We start from the raw sequence: 18,002 nt of genomic DNA on the forward strand, positions 1-18,002 counted from the left end.
CTTAAGGCGAAGAAGACTCATGAGCTTACTTTTACTTGTGTATGACATTTATCTGTCCAGCAACTGACTCCGTTTCCATACGTTTCTATGAAAAAATTGTATTATATCTTCAAATTTAATATTTTTAAACATATTTTATGTTTCGACTTATTGAAGCACACAATTTCTGAGGAATATTAATACTGATTTAATTGGATTTAATATTTAAGTAATTCTATTAATTTATTAATGTATTTATTTATTTATTTATTTACTTTTGCAATGTTACACACAAAAAAAACTGTGTCACAGTTTATAAAATAAAACAATTGATCATGTCACTGACTGACAAGTTGCATGACAATAGTGTTTAAAAAAAAGACAGATTTGTTCACAGAAAGTGGTCTCTGTTAAGAAGACATTTGTATTTCTTAAAAAAAAAAAAAAAAGTACACTTAAGAATTCACTGTGAAGAAGACACCAGTTTTAATATTGTGTTTCAGTGATGGTACAAAAAGAAACTCTTTTCTCATTGAAAAAAAGTTTCAGTTTGTGTCTTGAGTAGTTTTATCGTAGATTATCGTGGATTTATTACCTGACCAATAAATCTATCGATAGTCGCGGTATCGTCATATCATGAAATAATCGTTATCATGAGCCTTGTATCGCATATCGTATCGTATCGTGAGGTACCCAAAGGGTCCCACGCCTAATTTAAATGCAGATAATCCATTCCAGTCTCCCCAAAACAATACAAATACAATTATTTTTGTTATGTATTATAATAAACATCTTTAGCACTGTATTGTATAAAAACTTTATTTAACTGGTTTTACAAAGCAGAATTACTTTTGGCCAAGTCAAGTCACAACAATGACTCTTGTAATGGATGGGGCTCCAGTCTGCCCCTAAATTGTGGTATTTTGCCCTTAAAGTTTGAGACCGTGCAACTAAAATTTTCATCCACACGCACCAGTGGAACCAGCAAATTTGGGGATTATTAATTATTATTATTTTTTTTTACATTTTTATTATGATTTACTATTTTAATTACCGTACTGTGATATTTATTATTTATTCATTTGTATTTTTTTATTTATTATTTTAATTATTGTTGTTGAATATATTTCATTGCTGTCAAACTTCTGCTCCACACTTCAGCCCATTTATTTGTAATATACAGAAAATTAGTGATATGAATATTTATTTTGCAAGTCAATTCATAGTGTGTGCCCTGAAATGTTATGCTTGCTCCTCTACCATATCAAGTTTGGAGCCACTGTGTTCTTTTTTAAAATGTTGATGCTCTACTGAGTGACATCACAGGAACCTCCTCAGTTAGTTTGCAATTGAGCATCTGTTTTGGAGTTTTGGCTTATTGCTAATTGCTCATTTTGCTTGACTTTTTGTCAATAAACCACGAAAAGAACATTGACACGTTTTTTTCCCCCCCTTTTCTTCACTCAAGCGACGACATATTTGTAACAATCACCCAAGTAAGGGCTCTTATCGTGAAAAAGTTCCATTGGTACACTGGTTAGTCAAGGTAGCACTTGACAAGATCCCTGCCTCTACATAGTTTGCTATTCTCGATTTCACCTATTCACATTATTTTTCTGTGGAATTTCTCTCCAGCTATTTGCTACCTGTTTGAATATTTTTATGCTCTTTCTGTAATGCCCTCGAATGTCACAAGATGGCACCAAAGCCTTGGCTAATAGGAAAGTAGTAGGCATTGGTGTTAAAGCAGTCCTTCTCAATTATTTTTTGGGGGAAGAAGAAACAATTTCGCACCCTACCCACTGAGGACAAAGAAAATATTTCATGCTCCCCCCTCCTTACTATAAATATTAAATAGTATAATTTGTCTATACAATTTTTGTAAGTACACTTATGCAGAGGCTCTCCTTGCACAATCTCTGACAATGAGAGTATCACTGCCTCCTACTGTAGTGGAGGTGCAATTACACTTCATTCGAGTAGAATAAAGCATTTAAAAAAAAAAAAGTGTCCTGGGTTTGCACCGTGCCCCTCTATTTGAGAAGGACTGTGTTAAAGACATAAAAGTGATCAAACTCAACTGAGAGGAGCGACTACGCTTGGCCTGGGTTGTTAGTGGAAGTTACAGAGAATCTTTGAGAGCAATGTATTTGCATGTGCACTTTAATACCTTTTTTTTTTTTTTTATCCAATTATCTGTAAGTTTTGGGATCATAGTTTGTGGCACACAGTTTATAGTTTAAAATATCAACAGAGGTTAGCAAAAATAAATAAAATAAATACAAAATTAGAGTTGCATGTATTATTTATTTATTTTTTATTTATTTACTATTTATGGTACTGCTGAGTCCCTATCTCCAAACAGGTTATTGTGTAGAACAGTCTGAAATCCTATCTGCACAAACTAGCACACTTCCAAAGACCACACCCACCAGCATACTGAGCGAAATAAACCAACTTTTTCTATGAAAATACTCATCAATCGAAGGCTTTTATCATTCTTGATGCAGCCTTTGCCCTTTAGTATTTAACTATAAATACAGAGTCTATTTTGAGAGTGAAAAAAGTGTCCTATTTTAGGAGCATCAGACCCATAAGCAAGAAAGACAGCAGTGTCCCAGTTTTGACAGCAGGGAGTTGAAGCCTTGAGGCTGAAGTGGCACAGGCGACACGCAGAAACTGTGGGATGGGAGTACACATTTCACGAGGACTTGCAGCTAAGTGACGGTTCATCTAACTTCCTGTTTATATCGCCTAAAAGGCCTGCTACAAGTCAGCTGGGCTGATGTTCACTTAGTACAGTAAAACCCCGTTCACCACAGGAGATATGTTACAGACAAACCCAGCATTTTATCAAACTCTATTTGATAGTTTTACCCCTCCCACACACTTTAAACTTCTTAAAACATGCGTACATAAAACTGACCCGTCAAACAAGAGGGTTGAAACTTGTATATTGATCAAATCTCACCGATAATTCCACTGTCCTTGCTCTCCAGGGTGGAGGTTGGGCTTTGAGAAGGTGGGCCGAGGCCACTCCCAGTGACGAGTCCAGCAGGTGAGCAATGAACGGGGCTGCGAAGGGGACTGCAGAGCGTCCCGCTCGGGCTGAGGGTGGAGCCGCCGTGTGGTGAAGGCGGCGGCAGGGGCAAAGGATGGCACACGTTGCTGCTGCTTAAGGTGGAAGAGGGGCTCTCAGAACAAGGAGAGGCGGTGCTGCGGGTCAACGTGGAGCTCGGGCTACCTCCCCGAGTGGGGGTATCGCCCTGAAAGTGAAAATAATTAACGCTAAATATGGCATGAACAAGTAAAAGCCTTTAGCCTCATTGTAATGTTACTCGCGAGGCAGAACTGAGCACGAGTTGCTGCTAATGGTGAGTCGGTGACATAATCTCTCACTTTTTCACTGTAACTGTCATTTGCCCCAATTTTTCAGAAGGACAGCTGGTTAGATTCTCAAATGAATCCTGTGCTGTTGACATTCATCGTTTGCAGAAAAACTCACTCGACACACACTGCTGTTCAAGATGGAAGATAGCCTCACAGGGATGGATATTCTTCACAGATGAAAGGATACATTTAGGCACAGGAAATCCAATGAACACATCATGCGAATATTTGGATGACTGTGATACAGTTACAGACCTACTGCAAGCTGTGCAAAGGTCAAAAGGACTTTATTGACCATAAACAAGTAAAAGACCAGACCAGGAAAGGGGAAGCAGGTAGCCATGATGGGGCGGGATGTGAGCGGACTGAACGTGGGTCGACTTAGCAGGGATGTGGGAAGACTTGGCTTGGACGTGGGGAGACTTGACTTGACATGACACTCAAGCTTGTGTGAGTGAGTGAGTGAGTGAGTGAGTGAGTGAGTGAGTGAGTGAGTGAGTGAGTGAGTGAGTGAGTGAGTGAGTGAGTGAGTGAGTGAGTGAAAAAAAAAAAGTCAATGCGTGCTGTCAAGTTGCCGCAGGAATATCGTCATGCAGCCGACAAATTCGCCCGGCCCCATCTGGCGACAGTGAGTAACACGCCCCCCACCACCTCCTGGCTGGACGGTTTTAAACAACTGTCTGTCCACGGAAACGTCCCGCTGTTGACAAAACCAAAACAAAATGGCAAAATACATGTTGGGGAGGTGGGGGTTTAGGAAAAAATCACCACCACACATTAACAGAGGGTTAGGGCCCAGAGGTGTCGATTGAGAAGGAATTCATGGGTATACATCCTGTATTTATAAAGTGCATTTTCCTGAGTGAAAACGGAAGACCCTGCCTTTAAAGAACAAAAAAAAAAAAAAAAAAACTTTTTTTTTTTTTAATAATAATAGATGAGTTTGGGGGGGAGGGGGTTGGTGAAGGTTTGTTGTTTACAATGTCACAGAACACACAATCTTCTGTGGGGTTTGAGAGGTCAGTCAAAAAGTTAAAAAACAAAACAAAACAAAAAACGGCTTGCGATATGGAGAGATTTGCTTTAAAAATAGCTGGCAGTGAATGAGTTAATTGTAGTGGAAAAAAAAAATTCATTTTTAGACCAATTGAGTGAAACTGGATCATTACTTGTGGCAAAGGCTTTATAAATCACTACTAGAAGTAGAGAGGTCCGTTTTTTATGCAAAGGTTTTTATTCCATTTTGAATAATTTCCCTGGGGTAATAATAAAGAGAATCAAATACATGCAAATAAATAAATGAACTAAAAACCTGAAATATTAGGTCCAAGGCTAAAAATGTCCCTTGTGGCTTTAAACATTCAACAAGTGAAGAAAATAAATTTCAACACGCATGAAAGAGCAATTTAGTCTAAAAATAAATTGAACGACATAGGCTGCAGGTGTTGCTTCTACTAAATGATCCCTTTTGCAATGTGCATTTACTTGTTCCTTGCATCATTGCATACAGTCTAATGTGTGAGACCTTTCCTACAAATGGTAAGCGAACCTTGAAATATTTGTACAAAAGAACACGCTTGAATAGTTTTGTTAGCACATTTTGCCCACAGGAAAAACAGGCTTTCTCATAATATTTTTATCTTGGTGGTTTGATCAAACGCAGTTCGGCTCTTCTACCACTGATGCAACGTTTATGCAATGCGGGGAGTGAAGAGAAATGAAGCAGCTCGCTGATGTTCCTATTATGCCAGAGACCATAATCCATCTCAGCCAGCCCAGGACAAGCCACATCCCTCATGTGATCCCTGCGATCTTGCTGAAAGTGACTGGATGTGGAGCTCAGGTGGTGAAATGAGGCTGGCTAAATGGGCCAAGCCACAGGGATGGCGCCACAAGCATGTTCAATAACTCGTACACACGAGGACACTCACAACAGTCATGTGAGCTATCCTATGGAAAAGCCATTCAGCATTTATTACAAATCTTGATATACATTGTAAGGTAATAGTACCCTCTAAAAAAAAATTGGGCCACTAGTAGAACTATTGTCGTACTAGTACTGTGTTTTCCCCCCCACAAGTTTATGACATTTCTGCAGTCTAGTAGAACACAGACATGTTACTAGAGATGCAAAACTATGACCAAGTCGTCTGTGCTACTAGTGCTAATAGCACATGATGTTAGCTAGAATATTATGTCAGTAGTAGTAATAATAGCACACATTTGTCAACTAGTGCATAGTTCTGCATCACTAGTGAATTTGAGTTAACTTGCTAGTATGCTAAAATTGTGCTAATAGAGAGGACAGCATGTACTAGTGCAAGATATAAAACAATACTCTTGATCTCCATCTTAAAAGTCCATTTACTAGTGTGCGCTTTGTCTTCACAAGAAAGACAATTCAGTGCATTATTAGAACAAACAGCGCACTAGTCGAAAGACTGTCCACTACTGTGTACATTTTTTGCACACTATTCAGAATGCATGCACTTTTTTTTCAGACCAATACCAGTAAGAGTACCCAAATCTTGAGTATTCACTGATACCAATACCAAGTGCTGATTCCACTAGTACTTTTGATACATAAAAAAAATGTTAAAGGGATACTTGACTCATTGAGCCATTTTCAGCAATAAAAAATTAATATTTTGTTGATAATTACCGGTAATGTGGTAACTTCATTATTTTTCATGTGCAATTAATACCTTTATAAAGTTTTTTTTTTTCTACTTGCTGTCAACTGATGATAGCATCACCTGTGCTGAGGAAGTAGGTAACAGCCAATCATGGCTCAGTGTACTGACCAAACCCAGAAAACAGTTGAGCCGTGATAGAGAGACATGAGACAAACACACGCTACTAGTACTACTTGTGAAGTGCTAGATGGTAAAAAGTATCATTGTAAATGTCACCAGTAGTATAAGAGTTTTGGTTCTACTATTAAGGTCCAGCTGGCTACTAGTGAGGGTGAAACATGCATACAAGTTCCAGTAGTTTACTAGTAAGGTTTGATTGCATACTAGTAGGCTACTTGCGCTACTATAGCGTCACTATTAGTGGAAAAATCCATCCATCCATCCATTTTCTCGACTGCTTATTCCTCACAAGGGTCGCGGGGGGTGCTGGCGCCTATCTCAGCTGGCTCTGGGCAGTAGGCAGGGGACACCCTGGACTGGTTGCCAGCCAATCGCAATAGTGGAAAAATCATTACTATTATTAAGACAGCAATTGTGCTAGTGGGCCTCTTCATTCCACTAGTGCAATGAATTGTCTTATTAGTTAGGACAAAGAATGTACTATTGCATGGCCCTTACGATGGATAACAAATAAATGCTCAATATAATTTGTATTGTTACAAATATAATTTGTATATAATACAAATATAATTTGTCTTGTAAATGTGTACAAATCTCCTTTAACAGGATGATTGAATTCAAATATGATAATCAACACATATTAGGTTATTCATGAAAGAAATAAGCCAAAAATGAAAATATGAATAAAATGAATTATTGTACGCTTATAATCCAACAAGAGGAGAGTAAATCAAGATAGTGTCTTACCTTCTTTTCCCTCCTGTCCTCCATAGGAGAGCTAGCTATGCCGGGCGTTGCTTCTCCCAATAAGAAGCATAGTCTGGTCATCAGTTCCTGGGAAGAAAGGGAGGAGCCCAGCTGGGGCTCCACGTGGAGGTCTGAAACGTACACACATGCACACACATTCAGTATACGCACATATGAGCAGGCCACTGACGCTGTGGTAGGTTGATGCTTTCCCGCGCGCGCACCAGCATCGCTAGCAGCCTGGGTGAAATGTGTGCATCGCGTCCACAGGTCAGTGCGCCCAACTCCCACTGACAGCTGCTTTACAGTCCCTTGGTGAGATAGCACCGTTTGAGCATTCATTTCATAGCCTTCATATCCAGCTTAGTTCATGCACTAGAATATTTTTTTTGCCAAGGAAAACAATACAACACATTTGTGGAAGGGCCAGGAGGAACTAGTGGAATGACTGTCTTACTAGTAATGTTTTTTTTCCACAACTGGGTCACTTTTGGCCTGATATAGTACACAATTAAAACTACCATGTTGGACTAGACACTACGAATTCTATGTGTCAAGCACTAGTAGCTTCCTGAAACCTACTGGTAATATTCCCACTACTTGCACTAGTAGCGTAGATATGGCAAGCCATATAAACATTGAATCGATAACTTTGATATCCAGCTTAAGGTCCATGTACTTGTACTGTACACTCTTTGCTATCACAAGGCAATTCAGCACACTAGTAGAATGACTGTGTTACTAGTAGTTTTATCCACCAGTGTCTGAGATTTTTGCACACCTATAGAATAACTTTGTTACGCTAATAAATAGGATGTTTAAATACCACTTTTTTTTTCAGAATGATACCAGCATGATTACTCAATGTCACGCCGCCACCAGAGTGGCGGTTCATGCTTTTATTGTCACAGTCAGGTTCCCGTTTTATTTTGAAAATACTAACTCTCCTCTCACCCCAGGTCACTTACCCTTCCTGCAGCTCACTGATTACCGGTCCACGCCCATGATTAACACCACCTGTTTCCAATCAACCCGGACATAAAAGCCACCTGCATTCTCCCCTCAGTTGCCGAAGGGTCACAACAGTGCATGGAAGCGTCCTCACAGTCCTCGTACCACAGTCCTTGTTTGATGTCTTGCCTCGCCTCGCCTCGCCTCGCCTCGCCTCGCCTCGCCTCGCCTCGCCTCGCCTCGCCTCGCCTCGCCTCGCCTCGCCTCGCCTCGCCTCGCCTCGCCTCGCCTCGCCTCGCCTCGCCTCGCGTCCTTAGTTTGCCCCTTGTTTTCCTCCCTAGTGGAGCGCCTTTTGTTGTCCCTGTTTTTGAGTGCCCTTTTTGTATCTCCAGTTTGGAGCTCTTTTTGTTCAGCCTTTTTTCCCTCTTTGAGAGGTGTTTTTTGTTTCGAGCCATTAAAGCTGCAGCCTTGTTGGCCAACTGTCACTCTGCGTCTGAGTCCTACCTTCTCTCGCCGTGTCACTCAACTCTTGAGTAGTAACTGATACAATATGTACCAATACCACTAGTACTTTTGATACATATTATTTTTAAAAAAATCACGACAGATCATTTCTTCAATATACTGTATCCCAATTAGAGATGTAATGATATCCAAATGGCACGATACGATATTATCACGATATGAAGCTCACGATACGATAATTATCACGATATTGTGGGGAGGATATTTAAAAAAGGTCAAAATATTATTTAAAAAAATGAGCTCATACTAAGAAAAGCACAGTATTGTGCTTTTGTACATAACATCAATGTTATGTTATGATTATTATTATTGTTGTTGTCGTTGTTGTTATGTTATGTTGTTAATGCATGCACAGGCATATTATGTTCCCCTTCATCTGACAATTCGTGTAGATTTTAAACATAGAAGAGCCAAAACATCCCTAATGAAAATTGAATTGCACAAAAAAAAACTAGCCACCAGAGGGTGCTAGAACGGCACAAATGGAAATCAACATTTTTTTATTTATTTTTTTAACAGATTTGTTTCATTTAAATAGCGTGAACATGACGGCGATGATATTGTGGCAGTTTTAATATCACGATATCACAATATTGTGCTGATCTTTACATCCCTTAATCCCAATATATAATTTTTTTCTTATAATTATTTGAAATTAATAGCAATTTTATATTCTTATAATTTCTCATTTCTAGTTGCCGACACCTTGAAATAAGGCCATGTATCAGCCTGATACCGATACCTGGTATCAGTACTCGCCCATCCATACTAATAAAACAACTACGTGCTACTAATGAGGCAAATTTGTCTGCATGTTACTAATATTTTAGGTAAAGCTCTAGATGATAACTAGTAGAGTCATTTGACAAAGTTAATACTTGTAGCATACAGTTGTCAACTCAGGCACAATTTTACCCAGGGATGGTGCTACACAGGGCTGGGCGGGGCTATAGCCAGTCAGAAATCTGTGTAGCCCCAGTTAAGCCCCTTCAGCATTTGATTTCATATTCAGTCACACAGTGTACTGAATAGTCATAATAATGAGGACAAAGAGCATACTAGTACGGGATAAAAGCTGAAAGTGCTTTGGTCCCAAGGTTGTGTGAGGTAGAGAATTTGCCAGGTGCTCGTGGTCAAAAGACAGCTTGTGAATTTTAATGAGCTTGGTGAGGAGAGAGATGCAGAGATGCCTTGTCGCTTCCTGAGAGATTGGCTGACGCAGGACATATGCTGCATTCATTTATCACTAGTTAGGGCTCCCTGATGCTTTGACCTCCAACCCCACGACAACAACACGGGCGCTCACCTCTTCACACAATAGACACCCTCTCAAAATCCTCGCCCTGGTTGTGTCTTTAACCAGCTGAGCAATTCACTCCTCATGTTCTTGCACCTCATGTTCGGGGCTGAGTAACATGCATATTGAGTAGGCTTATAAACAGGATGACAGAACATCTCAGATAACAAGAACAGCTCGCGCCGCCTCGCACACATCTTCGCATCCACACACCACATTTGTTTTGCACTCATTCTTCCTCGCCGTTTTAAGGTACCGCTTTGAAGCGCCCTCACATTCAAGCCAAACACTAGCCTAGAGAGGATGAAGGTCAGTTTTAATAGGCAGGCCTGGGCATTTTGTTTCACAAGGCTCCCCCAATTAGAGCCTTTCTCGATGCACTTCTCACTTCACAGCTTGGGAGAGAAGGAGAGAAGGGTGGGGGGGATGACAAGAAAACTTTGCATTTAGTCAGCAGAGCACGAAGTCTCAAGCTGGAGTAACACGAGGACACCGTGAATGTCCAGTGCTATTCATCAAACCATCTCGCAGTTGCTATTGGAAACGGGAAGCTGAAAGGTGCCTGGCAACCGGGATTGAAAAAAAATCTTCATATAGTATAAGCTCCCTCCTCACATACTTAAGTAAACCTGTCGGCATAATTGGCATTTATTGTTTTTTTATATCATTGAAGTTAAAAGAATATAGACTTAACATATTGTGAAGATTATACTGACACCATTTGTTTCATTCACGGTAGAACTTCATTCAGACGTTATTAAAACGCACACACTCAGTTCACATCCCTCACCTCTATCCCATTCGCTCTCCTCAGCGGTACAGCTCCTCTCATCATTAAGTACAAAACAGCCACGATGCTGAACAGGCACACTCGCACTCGCACCCGTCCTCTCACCTCTGTGGTGTGTCTCGCCACAGCACGAGGCGAAGACGAGAGGTCCTCTCGACTCGCGCCAGCCGTCCACATAGTCCGGCTTCCTCGCCCGTCCTTCGGCCACAGCAGAGGGGAGAAGGAGAAGGGGAAGGGGAGAGGAGGGAGGGAGGGAAGGCGAGATGGGAGGGAGGGGTTTTCAGAGTGCAGCCAGGGAGGAATATGAAAGAGAGAGAGATTAAGCCTCTCCAGATAAGATCTGCGGTGAATTTAAATCGTGCCCCAGGACTATAAATCAATAAATACAGTATATGATGGGCCATGTAAACATTTTAATGCTGAATGTAACGTGGGAATTTGTCTCTGATATATTAATTGTGTCTGCATGTGTATGTCTGTGTATATATATATATATATATATATATATATATATATATATATATATATATATATATATATATATATATATATATATATATATATATATATATATATATATATATATATATATATATATATATACATGCATAGGGAGGAACAGTGCACAACTATTGATGTGTGGGTGTGTCTCAATTTATGCAACAACATCTGAGGTGCAGATTCTTTAGAACTGACTGGAGATGGCTCATAATGAAAACACGGAGATTCAATTAATTTTTACCCCGAGGGTTGGTCAGTGTTTTAAGTTGTGTATGTATATGGTCGGTCGGCATACATTGACCAGGCTAGTGCAGTTAAAAAGCTGATTTGACATGCATGCAGTGTCATTACAACACTTGCATTAATTGTTTGGCCATTGAGGTGACAATTGGGCTATATTAATACTTTTCCCATTTATTACTGCCAACAGGTAACGTCTTAAATCTCTGTCTGTTTCTTCTGGCTCAAACTGGTCTGCCTGTCTGTCTGTCTGTCTGTCTGTCTGTCTATCTATCTATCTATCTATCTATCTATCTATCATAGTTGACAACTGGTTAAATATGAGTTCATGACCTGTTAAGTTGGGTTCATGACCATGAGGTCAAGTGCCTGTTATATACTGATGTAACAAGTGTCTGTTTTGAACTGATGTAACTAGCATCTAGTTTCAACTGGTTTTAGGCTATGTGATGTTATGTGATGTCAAGGGCTATGTGATGTCAAGAATCTTTAATCACTTTACCTGGTCAACAGCCAATCAGATAATTCCATGTCAGTCCTGTTACCCACATGTCGAGCCACAATCAATCCGATTGATTCCTTGTCTATATAAGCCTCCTGAGAAGTGTGCGTCTTTGTCGGATTATTACTTCTGTTACCACTGTCTCTCTGTGCAATTCTCTTTGTTTCTCATCTAATCAAGTTTGGTCCACGCCTCTAGATGTGAATAAATAGTTAAAATCTTATTTGTGTCTGCGCTTTGGGATCCAACCTTCAGCACATTACAGTACTACTTATGAAATTAATACATTCTACTAGTTAACATCTTGGGGCGGCACTGTACTCGAGTGGTTAGCACGTCCGCCTCCCAGTACTGAGGACTCTCTGCCCAGGCTCCGGCCTTCCTGGGTGGAGTTTGCATGTTCTCCCCGTGCCCGCGTGGGTCTTCTCCGGGTACTCCGGTCTCCTCCCACATTCCAAAGACATGTATGGCAGGTTAATTGGGCGCTCCGAATTGTTCCTAGGTGTGCTTGTGAGTGTGGATGATTGTTCGTCTCTGTGTGCCCTGCGATTTGCTGGCAACCAGTCCAGGGTGTACCCTGCCTACTGCCCAAAGCCAGCTGAGATAGGCTCCAGCACCCCCACGACCCTTGTGAGGAATAAGCGGTCAAGAAAATGGATGGATGGTACTTGGACCTTCAGATGGATATCAAATATATGAATACATGCTCAAATGGCTTTCCATAGAAGGAAGGAAGTTCTGCCATGACTCCTTTTCCCTTGCTGGCTCTCCTTTCTTATGGGACACTGCCACCTATTGTGTACTTTAAAAACATGCATGTTGGGGAAATGCTATAAAAACCGAAATATATTTAAACATGAACATAAATTTAAAAGAGAAGCTGCAAATCATATTCTCCAGATGTCAACATGAATGGGCAGTACACACCCCTGAGTTTGAATCCAATTCTTGGTCAACATGATCAATTTTCAGAATGTTGATGATGGTTAGACTCGCCTGTGATTGATTTAATGTTCACATTCATGTCAAATGAAGCTTTGCTAGACCTTAATTGATACTACATTGGCATTCATTTTGGATTGCTTCACCAAATGAATTTTTTTAGATGTCACGTTAAGCGTGAATGTGAGAGTGAGTGGTTGTTATATGTGCCCTGTGATTGGGTGGTGACCAGGGGGATTTTGAATGAAATAAGGATTCAGTTAAATTTGTTCCACATAAAGCTAAATAAAATGGTACCTAAATGTTGGGAAAACAAACTGTTCTTCAAGATTAAATGCATGTTTTGAACTATATTTGCTTCCCCTGCTTCGGCTATAAGGTAGGATTGAGTGTTGAACTTTGACTGTTTCTGTTCTCCATGTTTTCATTAAAAAGGAAACATTGTTAACATCCAACAAATAAACCCAAATTGGATTTAGTTTTTTACTTCACGTCATATTTCCTGGTTTCCCTGCCTTATGCCATTCACAGCAGATAGCGGGACCTTTGCTGCTAACATTAGCCACTGTCAGTGCCAGTGAATACTACTCAGAAGCAGTTGCAATCATTTTAAAAGGCTTAACTTAATTTTTATCTCTGTCTATATTTTTGACATCAGTTGATAAGATATTTGTATTCATTCTAAAATGTTTTACTTTATTTCATTTTTAAACCGTATTTTATTTATGTATATCGTTTACATGTATTACCATTATTTAAATCAGTGATAATTGTCCCTAGGTGTGCTTGTGCGTATGGATGGTTGTTCGTCTCTGTGTGCCCCGCGATTGGCTGGCAACCAGTCCAGGGTGTCCCCTGCCTACTGCCCAGAGCCAGCTGAGATAGGCGCCAGCACCCCCCGCGACCCTTGTGAGGAATAACCGGTCAAGAAAATGGATGGATGGATAAATCAGTGATCCTTTTACATACTACTAGAGGGAGCCATACCAAACATCGGGAATCATTGTGTGCACTTCACTGAAATAATCAAAACTTGTGTGATGCAGCTTTAAATATTTTTTAAAAATATATGCAAAATAAAAGACACCACATAATAACTTCACCGTTTTCAACATGGTGAGTTTTGGTGACAATTTCTTTCTTTCAGATTGTTTAATAAAGACAATGTTTGCTTTCAAACTAACAGATTTAGCAGTCACATTAAATAAAAATCCAACTCTTCATCTTAACGATATTGAACCTTTTCCAGACAAAATCATATGATATTGCAAAGTAGACCCACCTAATTGGGGTTCCTCGCCTGAAGTCATCATGTTCAATCATTTACAGTGACAATCTGTCACGTGTTTGGCGCCCTCGGGGCCTCCGTCTGTATACATGCATGTGTGTGTGTTTGCTGTCACATGTATGGCGCAGCTGAACACACGGATGCTCGCTAATCATGGAATAACCATGAAAGCAAGTGTTCCGCTTTCAGTGCAACTCCTGTTGCTGTCATTATATCAATCAAGTCCACCCACCTGGGAACTTGGTGCACGAATGCGATGGAATTATGTTGTCATGGCGCGGGAGTAGAGGAGAGGATGGTAAAGAAATGGACAGCCCCTTGGTTAGTGGCTTGGACCTTGCACGGCTTCTTTGGTAGCCACTGTTAAGGTGATGTTGGTGTGGGGCGTGACCACCACACCACAACTGCAGATTGTTGGGAGGATGCACACCACCACCTACAGAAGAAAGATTCCACATTAGTTGATTGATTCCAGCCTTTTCAACTTCAAAATGTCCTTGAGTATTCATTTCATTTCACAGCAATTCACTTCAGCTTCACCACTTCAGCATTCATGTGCAATTTCTCCAAAAATTGCATTCTTGAAATTATTCATATCTTTCAGATTATTACATAGAGCCAACTGCCAATAATATGCTGTACAAGTGACTTGACGATGAGTGTTTTGTTTTTTTTGGTTTTTTTTTTAATGAGCTATTGATTGATGGATTTTTTTTTTTTTTTTCATCAGATGCAATCAAAAATTTGAGATACGAGTGTGCTATAGACCCCCACCACTAGATGGTGTCAGCAAACTTCACAAGCAACCACCATCAATTCAGATTGGTTTCATTGCAGGTGAAAGACATCTACTGGTGGCGTTAATTGGGGAAGTATGATTTGAGATATGAGTGGTTTGAGAATGAATTAAACTCATACTGTATATGAAGGCACCACCGTACCATATTGTTGTAGCTTTGAAGAAGCACAATAGTGTTATTATTCTGTATTATGACAAACAACATAAAATGAAATATGACTATTACTAAAGCACAATTTCTGAGTGTGGACAGTAATTGTTTTAAATCTTTGGTGGTGATCCTCCATTTTTGCCAGTGATGAGGGCTGTGCAAATGTACTGTAAACATGCAGTATCATTTTAATGAGACCGACACAGTTCCTCTGCAACCCAGGGCGGCACGGTATTAAATATTAACGAGGACAACGGTTTCTCTGAGATTGAGCTCTACTTATGTTTGTCTATCATCAGAGCACCCTCTGAAATTCAATCTGTACTGCAGCAACTGCAGCCTATGAGATAATGCAGTAAATTTGCTTTGTTAGAGTAGCCATCCTTTTACATTTTCGCAATGTAGTTCAAATTGGTATCTAAAACAAAGAGCAAGGTTATTTGGAAGTAGATACAACACATGAATAACAAGTGGTAAATTGAATTTACTTGAATCATAGCCAATTCTTCCCTGTGATGTACTAGGTCATGATGTTTTCTTCTGACACACTTGAAATGAGGCTAACTGAACTGGCTCTATTTGAATCACCCCAGAGAACTTGGCGAGCGCAAGTTCCAATAATACAACTGTGAGCAGGTTCCGTGTTATAACATTTCCCCTTTCCTCATTGTTAGTCAGGTAAGCACATTTTCTTAGATGATAATGACCCAAAAGTAGCATACAATGCAAGGTGTGTTTATTTATTTGTGCTTACCAGGGTGATTCTGCCTCCTCGTTTCATCTGGTTTTCCTCCTTTGTGCTTTTTGTGTCCAAACACTGCCTTGAACATCCTGCTCAGTCTGTAGAAGATGGAAGAAAACTCAAATGTACTCCTTTGGTGCTACAAAAGCAAATTTCATTGGATACTGTTGCAATCATAAAAAGCATTTGTTTGTTTTATTCTCAATGTTACCTGTTGTTAATGGCTTCTTCAGTGACGTCTTTGTATAAATCCACACTTCACTGACAGACTCCGGGCATGCACCTCCTCTAGTGTCAACTCACACTGAAGAAGAGTCGACTAGCACATGCGTATCCGTTTTATGTCCCAATTTTGATGTATTAATATTTGATCGTTTGCCCTCTTAAAGAAACAATGTGACTTTTTACCACCTAATCTACTTCATTACCAGTCTATGCCTAGGCATCACAAAATTAGTAATGCAATTTCAGTATAAATTGTTTGTGAATGCTGAAGATCTGAAGCTGTTCAAAAAGCTGTGCAATTATTTATTTGAAGCGGTAGAATGTGAGAGTTGAAATGTAGGAGTACATGAAAATGTACCAGTATCCAATAATTTACTGTAAATTCACAGTAAAAAAATTTACAGTGTATATATATATATATAATATATATATATATATATATATATATATAGAGAGAGAGAGAGAGAGAGAGAGATATTTAATTAATTTATTTTTTTAATTAACAACCTCATCATATTGTTGAGAGAGATATTTAATTTATTTATTTTTTTAATTAACAACCTCATCATATTGTTACATGGACACAATTAACCTTGTACATTTTTGTTAGTATATTTTCACCAAAAAAAAATAAAAAATTAAACTCAGTTAACATCACATTCCTCGAGTCCAGGCTCGGACCTTCCTGGGTGGAGTTTGCATGTTCTCCCCGTGCCCGCGTGGGTCTTCTCCGGGTACTCCGGTCTCCTCCCACATTCCAAAGACATGCATGGCAGGTTAATTGGGCGCTCCGAATTGTCCCTAGGTGTGCGTGTGAGTGTGGATGGTTGTTCGTCTCCGTGTGCCCTGCGATTGGTTGGCAACCAGTCCAGGGTGTCCCCCGCCTACTGCCCAGAGCCAGCTGAGATAGGCGCCAGCAGCCCCCGCGACCCTTGTGAGGAATAAGCGGTCAAGAAAATGGATGGATGGATGGATAACATCACATTCCATCAGCAGAACAATTAGCACACAGGCAGCGTTTCTGTTTCTATTAAGTTAGCAGCGGCGGGCGTTAAAATCACATTAAAAATTGGGATGGTGATTTGTCTGATATTGACATAGTTATTTATTTAATTCTGATATTGGTGGGTCTTTTTGTGGCTCTTTTTGTTACTGCATGTCAAAGCTTATTAGTAAACATCACAGCAGTGCAATTCAAAAAGACTCCCAAGACTTCTATTTCTACAAAAAATTGTAATACATGTATTTTCAGACTATGCTTAGTACACTAAGGTGCAGGGAAAGGCCAACCGATTCCGTCAAATGTGGTGGTGCAAATTTTGTTCTCCTTTGCACATGGGGTACTGCTGTTTTAACATAATTCTCTCCAGTGTGTGCTGAGGTGTTTTGTTAAACTTGACAGTACAGTAAGGCAAGGAAAGGAAGCTTTACTTCTATGGCACATTTCATACACAACACAACTCACTGTGCAACACCCCAAAACATTTTAAAATGCAACTGCTATTGACATTCCGTAGCAAAGGTCGAGTGAAAAACAAAAAGTACATTTTGCAGACCTCGGAACCCTTCTGGGTTGATATTCAAACAGCATTTATTTAATGTTAAATACTATATAATTCTGATTGCAGATCTCTGGTCAACTGTTTACGTGACACGCCCATTTGCAGTTTACATACATCCCCACATTCATCACTCCAACTGTGACACACACAAATCGATACAAACATCATGTGATTTATCAAGATGGTCTTCAGCCGTCAATTTAGATTAGCAGTTGTGATTGTTTTTGCACTTTTATTGAAGCAACATGATAAAAAAAAAAAAGTTATGTGTATTTTAAAACAAGCTTCCCCTTCGCAGACAAGCTGTGGTACAAAGCCACCATTTTCAAGTGCAAACGTGCAACGTTTTTGCCCAGTGTGTTCATCTTCTCACAAATTAAGCAGGCACTCTGTTGTGTGTGTTTTTAAGTGAGCTATTAATTGCTCCTTCATTCTAGTGAACATTTTCCCACAAACTGAGCAGGCAAGAGTATTTTCCCCCGGTGTGTATTCTTGTGTGCCTTGCTTACTGTCCCTTTAATGAAAACTTTTTTTCTACAGTCTGAGCAGACAAAG

The 18,002-nt window shown here is 39.9% G+C and overlaps 1 protein-coding gene across 1 annotated transcript in view; it reads right to left on the reverse strand.

Moving 5' to 3' along the window:
- Positions 1-16,035, reverse strand: part of LOC144017321 (protein TANC1-like) — a 54,741-nt gene extending 38,706 nt beyond the window's left edge. Inside the window, exons 1-6 of the mRNA XM_077518760.1 lie at positions 15,872-16,035; positions 15,673-15,758; positions 14,201-14,404; positions 10,601-10,693; positions 6,933-7,063; positions 2,951-3,245 (exon numbers count right to left, since the gene is read on the reverse strand). Coding sequence (XP_077374886.1) covers positions 2,951-3,245; positions 6,933-7,063; positions 10,601-10,693; positions 14,201-14,404; positions 15,673-15,748 — 799 coding nt within the window. The 5' untranslated portion in view covers positions 15,749-15,758; positions 15,872-16,035. The remainder of the gene's footprint in view (positions 1-2,950; positions 3,246-6,932; positions 7,064-10,600; positions 10,694-14,200; positions 14,405-15,672; positions 15,759-15,871) is intronic.
- Positions 16,036-18,002: the final 1,967 nt, after the last annotated feature.

Source organism: Festucalex cinctus, chromosome 4, assembly GCF_051991245.1.
Source record: "Festucalex cinctus isolate MCC-2025b chromosome 4, RoL_Fcin_1.0, whole genome shotgun sequence".
NCBI classification, from domain to species: Eukaryota; Metazoa; Chordata; class Actinopteri; order Syngnathiformes; family Syngnathidae; genus Festucalex; species Festucalex cinctus.